The sequence below is a fragment of the Podarcis gaigeae genome, assembly GCF_964106915.1.
Source record: "Podarcis gaigeae genome assembly, chromosome: 7".
Lineage (NCBI taxonomy): Eukaryota > Metazoa > Chordata > Lepidosauria > Squamata > Lacertidae > Podarcis > Podarcis gaigeae.
Window position 1 is genome coordinate 23,594,166 of NC_139683.1, and position 10,135 is coordinate 23,604,300.

A 10,135-nucleotide genomic window follows, 5' to 3' on the forward strand; every position below is an offset into this window, starting at 1 on the left:
GGAGATGAACAACAACAGGAGGTAAAAAACACACTCAGATTTCTGCTGTAGACCACCCTTTCTGTGATGTATTTATGATGTTTCTGGGGGTGGTCTTGAACTCCAGGGCGGGCAATTTAAAATGTCTATACAGTATAAGGGCGGACACAGCTGGGTTCTGGGTCCTCCTCCTTTCTTGCGTATGAGGGGAGCACCCTGTTGCAACAGATCAATAAAGATCAGGCTTACTAACTGCTTTGCTTCTCAATATTCTCTGGTTGGCCTCAGTTATTTTTTCCAACCGATGGAGAACCTGCAAAGGACTCTACAAGGGCTCTTGTGTACCCCATAAGGGAATAAGGGCAGATTTCCGTTTATTACCGTTCAAAGTAATTCACTTCCATTATCTTGCAATGTTTTGTAATAATATTTATTATTATTTTAATTTTTAATGTATTGATTGCCCTGCACCCTAAAGTCCCAGGGCAGATTGCCATTTAAAATACACTTTAAAAAACCTTATAATTAAAAATATACTCACAGCTAGCCCTCACTACACTTAGTCAACACTAGTCAACATTGCAGGTGGAGTGAGGGAACTGCAATTTGCAGGATTTGGATCTTGGATTTCCTGGCTCATTCTTAACATTAGTTCTGTCTGCTGTGAAAGATGACATTTCTCTTCTCCTTAATGGGGGCGGGGGCGGGAAGTGGAAATTCTAATCTACTATAGGGAAGGGGTGAGGGGAGAGAAGGTGTACATCCACCTCAATTAATACGGGGTATAAAATGTGTTCATGTGTGGCTGAAAAACACCGAAGACGTCAGAGAAATTCAGTTCTTGTGAAAGGAAGTGGGTCATGGGGTAAGGAGGTCAACTTTAGGAAATTGACTGGCGAAAGCCCTCCTTCACACGCCCCCAGGTTATAAAAATGCACACGCACCGGCGCGTGTTAGCTAGCACGCCTTCAGAGAAAAGCTCTGCAACTTGCTCCTTGCCCAGCCTCAGTTCACGAAACTTTCTGTCCTTTGCAATTAATGCACAACTGCAACTTCTCCCCTCTGCCTCCCTCCCTCCCTCTCTCTGCCGGTCTTGCGCGTGGCGTCCGTTCTGAGCTCCTCTCCTAGGAAGCAACGCGGAGGAAGAGGGAGCGGAGGAGAGAAGCTGCAGCAGTTGGGAAAAGGCGGGTAGTTCAAAACTGAGCGAGGGAAAACCACGGCAGGCGCACGCGGGCAGTGCAGCGGGAGGCGTTTCTCTTTCTCGCTTAGGGCAACGCTCTGGGGCTGAGGCGAGCTGGAGCGGGGGAAGCCCAGAGCTGCTGCTGCTGCTGCTGCTTTTTCTCCAACAGGCAGAGAGCCGTGCTCTTTCTGCATAGATCTTGCGCGCAGCCCCTGCCAGTTCTTAGGATGGGTGCGAATTCGTTCCCTTTTAAAAGCCCTCTTTAATCACTCTTTCCAGCCGCCGCCCCGCACCCATCTCTTGCTCCACATGTGGGAGCAGCGCCCTTTTCACCGTCTCCATTGACTTGTGCGAGGATTTGGGGTGTGCGGAACTGCTGCTGGTGGTGTTTTGCACTCAAAGGTGACTGAATCCCTCAAAGTCCCGTTTCTGTCCCTGTTATTTACTAAAAGAAAACAGAGTACAGTTAATTAACTCTGATGCTAATCCATTTATTTGAACATACTTTGACTCTAACCATACCTATCAGTTTCATGATTAAGATTGTATGTTTGGTAGAGTGCTTGGCTTGTTCTGTTTCTTTTTCCCCATCTTGGACGCCTTTCCTCCATTTCACCGTTCCCTCCTCCCCAGGTTAAAAAGGTATTCTGATTTTAACAATAAGGAAACCTTCATGAGAAGCGGCTCCTGCCTTTCAAACTCACAAGGTAAGTAGGGCTGTTGTGTGTTTTGAGGGAGATCTCACACAGCCACTCTTCTCCCCTAAATCAGTCCTGAATGATGGAGTTAATGAAATCCTAGCTGGAAGAGAAAGTGTTCTGTAGAGGCTGTACACAATTATCTGGGAATAACAATGGGAGTTACCATACTTCTGAGTAGACACCTGTAGGATTGTATTGTTACTGTGGTATAGGTGATGAAATGATGAGGGTGAAGAAAATACACATTTGCACCAGAAAATCCTGCTTTTCTAATGCTCTTGCTTAAAACAGACACATTGACAAATAGTTTTTTATATTCAATATTTTAAAAAGTCACTATAGAGTAAGCTATAATGTTAAGACTTTACATTTGTAGTTTTGTTTTTAGGCACAATTATTCTTTTTTGCATTAATTTGCAGGCCACTTAATTAGAGCATACTGTGGATGGTGCCTTAAGAAATTATGATCCCAACCTAGTTGTTTCCAGAAACACACATTATTGCCTTATGTGTCTTCTACTGGCTCTGCATTTATACTAATAACTGTTTCTTTTCTTACTTACTTAAAGCAGAGGATCATAGTTCTAAATTCTAAACATCTTCCAAGCAAGTGAGGAAGATGACAGTGGTATCTTGCGTACAGGTGATAATTTCCTGTTTGCTCCAGATAGCTGGTAATTACAACTTGCCACCAACGGAGGTTCCATTTTGCAATTTTCCTAATTGTATATATCTAAGCCTTTAAAAAATAGTCAGTTTCCACTTTCCAGGTCTCATTTGAAAAGCTCCTCTGTACTTTTAAGTCTACCACTGAATGAGACTAATCATGCATGATTTGCAGCTGATCAGGAGTGCTTACTACCACAGAGGGACAAGACACAAGCAAAAAGACAGGGAAATGGGGAGAGAGAAATTAACCTAGTCCTTTGATTCAGTGTTAGATTAAAAGTACAGGGGGAACCTCCGGGTTGTGATTTGACAACCCTAAAGCCATCTGTGCAAGTGGCTATAGCAACAACTGTGACAGTTGATTCTCTAGGTAAATGTTTGTATTGTTTGAAGTACTTCCATCTCCCTAGTAGCAAGTTCAGAACAATCCGTTTTGTTAGATGACCCTTGGTTCTCCTATGTTGAGAGTCTGAATAACACTTCTAGTTACTTTCTTTATATTGTTCATGGTTTTTATAATCCTGTGTCATGTTCTTTCAGCTGTCTTTAAGCTAAAAACTCAGCTACTTAAGCCTCTTTTTTTTTACAAGACACTAAAAATGTCAGTTTGTTCTCTGCGTTATTGTGTTAGTCTTGTGCCTTAAAGAGTGAAAGAGTGAAACATTTATAATTCACAATACCTTTGTAGAGTCCACTTCATCAAACACATGAAATGTTATCCCAAGCACATAGTACAAACTTAACTGGAGGGTGGAGGTAGTAACTGCATTACAAATGCATTTTAAGACTGTATAGGTCTTAAATTCGAAGGCAGTGCAGGACTTGGGAGACCTCATTTATACTGTCAGCTGATAAACTATCATGGGATAGGTTGCTGTGTTCTGCACAACCTGTGATTCTCATACAATCATGAGAAACTTTGGCCCACCATATACTAAAGTCTAAGAAAGCTATGCTATGTTTTGTAATAGCAAATGTTTTTGTCCCTCAGCATCCTAGGTGATGCCTATACAGTTGTGGAGTATTTATTTAACTTCAGCCTCCTTGTGACTCCATCAGGGTAAGTACAAAATCTTAGTTTGTTGAAGAGTCATTGCAAATACAGTGGTACCTCAGGTTACTTACACTTCAGGTTACATACACTTCAAGTTACATACTCTTCAGGTTACAGACTCTGCTAACCCAGAAATACTACCTCGGGTTAAGAACTTTGCTTCAGGATGAGAACAGAAATCGTGCTCCGGTGGCGCGGCAGCAGCAGGAAGCCCCATTAGCTAAAGTGGTGCTTTAGGTTAAGAACAGTTTCAGGTTAAGAAAGGACCTCCGGAACGAATTAAGTACTTAAACTGAGGTACCACTGTACTGGCCAGGATCCAAAGAACTGAGCAGCTAGTTCTATTATACCACAAGAATGGGGTTTGTTTGTTTTTTGAACAGCTCCTGAAAGGTGCATGGCAAACCACTTGTAAGACTGAGTGGATTTGCAAAAATAATTTGTGATCTTTCATGAGAGTCAGCGGTTTAAATAAAACGAACAATTCCATTAGACTAGCAAGCCTTAGGGAGAGTGCGGAGTGTTTCAGGCGAGGCAAGGTGAGGTGCCCTCTTTGAGTGGCAGAATACCAATAGACAGCACCCACCTCTCCTCCACTGCCTGTCTCTCTGCCTCCACTGGCAGTGGTGCCGGTATCCAATGAGATCTCTCCGAAATCTCACGAGATCTCATGGGAGCCAGCCCTGCTGCTGGTGCTTTGTGGGTGCCGCTGCACAACACAGGTAAGTGTGGTATGGCGAGGCAGCAGCAAGCAGCAAAACAGAATGCACCGCCTCCAGAGTGGATTGATTTTAAATCACTAAGAACAGAGACCAATTTAAGCTAATGTTTAAAATCATTTTTACTAACTGACTGCTATAAAAATCAAGACACATTTGCTTGTGGTTAAGGAGAGCCTTTATACCACATAGGAGCATAATCCGAAATCTCTCTAATGCCCCTCATGCTATTTGCAGTACAACAATTTACTGCTTATTGATAAGACAGATTTTTGTTTTGCTCTGTCTATATATGCAAGGTTACTAAGCCATATCACTCAAATGAAGGCTGTGACTGCGTTCCTAACTGTACTTAACAGAGGGGGAAGCCCCATTAAATTAAATAGGACTTCTGATTAGATATGGTTAAGATTGCATGGCGGGGGCTTCCGGTTACTTCAATACGAGCTTTTTGAAAAACTATAACCCTTATTTGTGAATATGTAATGTCATGATATTTTTAAAGGAGGCAACTGAATGGTAAATGATAACTTGAGTGACCTCTTACTACGAACATAGTGGAGCGTTTTTCCTATAACTTTATAATAGGTATATAGGCAATCCTCATTCTATCAGCATTCAACTGTGGTGACTGGCTTCCTTCTCTGATGAAATAGCTTCCTGTAAGTGTTTTGTTTGGTACCCAGAGATTCCAGGTATGATGTTATTAATTGTAAAATGCTGTTTCCACTTTACAGATCATAACCAGTTCCAAGCACAAGATGTCAGAAAGCCACTCAGTTCTATCCAGTATTCTTAAAAGAGGCAGACTGACCTCTCCCGGCAACAGTGCAAGATACTTCAGCTTTAAAGATTCTTGCTCCCCTTCCATATTTCATGACAGTGGATACAATGGATCATTAAAAGACCCAAGCTTTGATTATAATGATGCAGAACATAAAGGCGAACAGAATGAAACAGGCCTGCCTGAATATTCAAAACATGCACATTCTAGTTTAAGCACTTCATTGTCTCCCATTGACCATGAAAATGTTACCTTTTTATCTGAAAGAAAGGAACCAATTACACATACAGACTTATATGAAACACCAAAAGTTGTTAAAAAAGACTTGTCACTCCGCAGAAGATTGCTTGTGTCTAAATCAGCTTCTGTTGGTTCTTTGGGGTGTTCTGAAAAACAAGTATCTTCAGGGAGCCGTCAGAAAAAAACATGTTTAGCTCACTTTCTTAGTCTTGATGAAATAATTTCAAAATGTGCCTTGGATTCTCCAAGAGAGAAGAGCTACAAGCCTTTGGCTACTAGTACTTTAAAAAGTGAGGACCCTATTTCTGGTTGTCAGAAACTCAGGCTTGTTTTCTCTCAGCAGAGGACATCTACAATAGATGATTCAAAATCTAAAGGCGGCTGCTTGTCCGAGCCAGGTTGTTTATCTCCAATCCAGCCTAAATCATCTACAAATACACCTAATATTTTTATTGACAATGTTCTTAATAGTTTTAATGATCAAAGCACTTGTCCAGAATTGATTGAAACTCCTAACTGTACATTGTCCGAGACAAATGATGATAGATTTATCACACCCATCAATAGTCTTGTAGAAGGATTTAGTCTTAATATATCTGAAATAAATACCCCTCCAGTTAAAGAAATAAGTGACTTGAGCCTATCAACCCCTGGTAGCAGCAGCTATAATTCACTTAGTTTAGATAAATCGGAGGAGTCCTTGTCAGAACATGAGGGATCTTTCCAAGAACTACTTCAAAAACGTACAGAATCATCTCTAAACTCTAAAAGAAAGGTAAGAAAGCTACAACGCTCAAGAAGATTATCCACACTTTCAGAATGTGGTTCCCAATCAGAAAAAGAGGAGGACTGTGATACCACTGTTGCTCATTCAAAATGCATACTAAAGATAGCTGGCTCTATCACCGAAAGCAATGAATTGGTTTTTCATGAGGATGACAAATGCATGGCTCCAGATTTTGGCAGTCTGTCAAGAACCCCTGCTTTGCAGATAGTGCGTGCGCTATTTATGCAAAACAGAAGTAAAAGAACAAAACAAGATGACCTGCTGAAGAAAATTGATGGAGCTGACATATCTGCGCTGAAGTGTATTGTGGCTCAACTCATTGGCAGGAAAATGGGCATTGAGAAACTAGATATATTAACAGAATTAAGAATCAGAGACTTAAGACATGTTCTTACTTTGATTTTAGATATCCTGACTGTGGAAAGCCTATGCAGGTAAAAGAAACAACTTTGGGACTTTCACTGGGTGCCAACCTAATGACATTGTACAAGTGTAACATAATTGAAATTCTGTATACTAGTAGTGAATTCAGTTATCTGAATGCTTATGCTTATGTAGCCAAAATGGCACCATCTACACACATGGGAGGCACCATGAGGCTTGTGGGAGCATCATAATTTGCAGAAGAACAAAAATTATTTGGAGAAAAATCTAAGCAAAACCCAGAGCAGGCCACAGAAGACTGAACATCCTTAGTGGGCACAGGTGTTAGCTGCCTGGGGTGTGGGATGAAAAACGGGGAAGAAGGAAAAATGGAAGGGAGTGGCTATAAACCTGAAGCACTCCATGTTTTGTTGCAGTTACAACTTCACTCCAGTTTTCCCATTTGGATACCCTGTTTTTGTATTATGATAAGCTTTTACAAAATGACAAATCTTTTGGATTCCTCCATTAATTAAGGTTTCGGAATTTGGCATATAACTATTAAGCATAGCAAGGTTGAAGCATAAATAATATTTAAAAATGCTATGTATTAACGGTAAACATTAGCAAATAAAATAAGATTGTTGTCTGTCCCTCTGTGACAAGAGGGTATGATGATTAAAAGTGACCAATATATATGTAAATACCCCTATACTTTGATGTATATCAGCTTCAGAGCACTTGTCCCTTTGATCCTGTGCTGCAGCTATCATTGAAGCTGATTTATTGATTCTTGGTGAAGACGTTAAAGCAGATCAGGTTCCTTGAGGACAAAGCAGCCCCATTCTAAATTCTAGCAAAATGTTTGAATTGTGGCTGATAGCGATTCTTTATTTTAGTATGTGGAAAGTAAGCAAGAACTGGCGAGAAATTGTTATACAAGATAGACATGCGAATCGGAGGAGAAAGTTGTACATAAAACAGCTGGCAGTTGAAGCTAAGGTAATATACCACTGCACGGGCATTATTGAGGGTGTTTGGTGAGAGTATGGGTTGAAGAGGAGGAAAAGCAGAAATAAAACTCTGTATCTAATAGACATTTCATCAGATGAAATTTGTTGTACTGCTTACCTGTGATACTTATTAAAAGATTTAGGGTGATAACCAACAAATTCATACTGAGAATAGAAATGAGCCTATAAACTAGATTCATAGTTTATTGATTTCAGTGGGCCTATTTAGTATGACTTAGTTGGATATAACACACTGTCTTTAGTGTCTAGCCACACATTTAGCACATTTATTTTTAAATAGTTCTTTCAAGACCTCTTAGAGGTTTGTTGGGGGGTTGTTTTTATTTTTTTTAATGCTTCTGGCAGATCAGTTTTGGATTAAACCTGGTCCTTTTCGTGGTCGTCTCCCTTTGACCCATACTCCAATTCATCTTTATTTCCTTTCGGTGCCAAACTATTTTTTCAAGCTGTATTGTAACAAAGGTGGCACACCAACTGCCAAGCAGTGCACAAAATTCGGGGGGGGGGTTCCACCCCCTCACCCAGAGTTGTGCTTCCATTGAGAGTCAAGACGTGGTGTAGACTAGTGAATTTATTCACATATATACAACCCGAGTGTAGCTGGAGGGAGCTACAGTACAGATCTTACACCATTGTCCTCTCAAGAGTGTCTCTCCCTGCTTCTCTCATGGCTTCAGGCAGCTTGAGTCTAGAGCAGCTGGCTGTGCTCCCCAGTCTCTTTGTTGCCACTTCTCCAGCCAGCACCCAAGATGGTTCTGACCACATGGCATCCCCCCTTCTTCCCAGTATGGGCTTCTGCTACAAGCCATGGTTGGCATTAAGTAGTAAACAGCACATTCAGTTTGTTCTTTGAGGAAGTAATTTGTGGTGTTTGGTTACTTTACCAGAGACACCTGCCAGATACTGAAGATGCTGCCACTAGACTTCTGATGACCAGATTTGCACTACGATCAGTCCAGGCTCAAGCAAAACCTGCTGTATTACAAATGCAGCCCTCTTGTGACGAGTCTTTGACACCTCGTGGATGCAGCCCTGTTCTTCAGTCAGTTAGCAAAGAAGAAGTGTGTGTAAAGGTAGGAAACTGCAGTATGTGTGAGAAAGATTCCTTTAGTAATGAATGTTGCCAGATACAAGTTAAACAAAGGCTGCCACAAGAAGTATGAGGGGAAAGTGACGGGGCTATCTAAATAGACAGTTCTACTAGTGCAAGGACTTTTAGCTGGACTTTCCTCACTCTGTCCTTTCTTATGTGACCCCCTAAGTTGGCCCCAGAGGGCTGGGGAAAACCCCATAACAGATTCAGGAGTTGCACAGGGAGAGAGGAGATCATGGGGAAGTTCCATTTTGCAGCTAAAAGTCCTTGCAGTAGGGCATGGGTAGGCAATCTAAGGCCCAGGGGCCAGATCCGGCCCAATCGCCTTCTCAATCCAACCTGCACACAGTCCAGGAATCAGTGTGTTTTTACATGAGTAGAATGTGTCCTTTTATTTAAAATGTATCTCTGGGTTATTTGTGGGCCATAGGAATCGGTTCATATTTTTTTCCAAAATATAGTCTGGCCCCCAACAAGGTCAGAGGGACAGTGGAGTGGCCCCCTGCTGAAAAAGTTTGCTGACCCCTGCAGTAGAGGAACTGTTTAGTTGGATACTGCCCGTAGGCCCATATTAGTAACATTTACCCTTTGTCTCTTTTGCTGTATCTTGTCATCTGGGATAAAATTTTATTGACTCTTCTATCTTGATATATTTCTATAGTGAAAATTAATTTATTCATTCTGATGCAACTCTCTAGAAATTAAAGAAACAGGATGGGGTAGTTAGCAACCTTATAAAAATGAATGCATGACCAAATCTTAAATATCTCTTTCCCTGATGTAGGTTGCCCGATCCCTCTTCAGTGACGAAGCTTTAAAACCTTGTCCAAGATGTCGGTGTCCTGCAAAATACCAAGCCTTTCAAAAAAGAGGACTCTGTAGCCGGGAAGACTGTGCGTTTGACTTCTGCACTTTATGTCTTTATGCCTTCCACGGATCAAGAGACTGTAGCAGTCCATCTGCTAAACGACAAAACAGAAAAGATGCTCTGCCAGGAAGTGCAAAAAGCAAGAGAAACTTAAAACGTCTCTAAATTTCTTCAAATGCATGGAACGTATTTCCCCTCCCCCTCAATTCTATTTTGTATAGGTAGCACTTTTAAATAATTATGCATTTTGAAAGTATTACATATTGTAATTTTGACCATTAATCAAGTTGATAATTTAATTCTCTGTGTAAATATCCTAAACTTGACTTTTGATACATTTCAGAAAAAAGTGAAAACATTTTAAACTCTTTGTCTTGGTGTTTGTCATTTTGCCAGACACATTCAATGAGATTTCAATAAAGTACTTTCAGTGTAGTTTTTACTACATCTTACAACCGTGTTCTAAGATTTTAAATACAGTTCTTGTCATAATGGTAAATTAAAAATAATTAAATATTTGTTACATTTTAAGGAGTATTTTATGATAAATGTGAGAAGATATTGCCATAATAGTACATTAAAACATACTGCATACATCAAGCCAAAATTATTTTATTTAATATCAAGCATCACTATTATTATTTTTGAAGTCTTATACAGAGAT

The 10,135-nt window shown here is 40.6% G+C and overlaps 1 protein-coding gene across 3 annotated transcripts; it reads left to right on the plus strand.

The window, feature by feature from the left end:
* The first annotated feature begins 1,552 nt into the window (after nucleotides 1-1,552).
* Nucleotides 1,553-9,923, plus strand: FBXO43 (F-box protein 43). Of its 3 annotated transcripts, none has more exons than XM_083749790.1 (6): nucleotides 1,553-2,534; nucleotides 3,521-3,589; nucleotides 5,040-6,547; nucleotides 7,376-7,478; nucleotides 8,398-8,583; nucleotides 9,388-9,923. In XM_083749790.1, exons 3-6 carry the CDS (start codon nucleotides 5,064-5,066, stop codon nucleotides 9,634-9,636), a joined length of 2,022 nt encoding a protein of 673 aa, XP_083605916.1. In that variant the 5' UTR covers nucleotides 1,553-2,534; nucleotides 3,521-3,589; nucleotides 5,040-5,063; the 3' UTR covers nucleotides 9,637-9,923. The 3 variants fall into 3 exon arrangements, with proteins under 3 accessions (XP_083605916.1, XP_083605917.1, XP_083605915.1); XM_083749791.1 differs by having other exon boundaries at nucleotides 1,553-2,503; XM_083749789.1 differs by lacking the exon at nucleotides 1,553-2,534 and having other exon boundaries at nucleotides 3,457-3,589.
* The last annotated feature ends 212 nt before the right edge of the window (nucleotides 9,924-10,135 follow it).

What these genes read in the sequence shown, in the direction of transcription:
- FBXO43 (XM_083749790.1), top strand. Translation starts at nt 5,064, where the DNA reads ATGTCAGAAAGCCACTCAGTTCTATCCAGTATTCTTAAAAGAGGCAGA. An exon ending in AGCTGGCAGTTGAAGCTAAG is followed by an intron (nt 7,479 to 8,397) that starts GTAATATACCAC and finishes TTACTTTACCAG; the next exon opens with AGACACCTGCCAGATACTGA. An exon ending in AAGAAGAAGTGTGTGTAAAG is followed by an intron (nt 8,584 to 9,387) that starts GTAGGAAACTGC and finishes TCCCTGATGTAG; the next exon opens with GTTGCCCGATCCCTCTTCAG.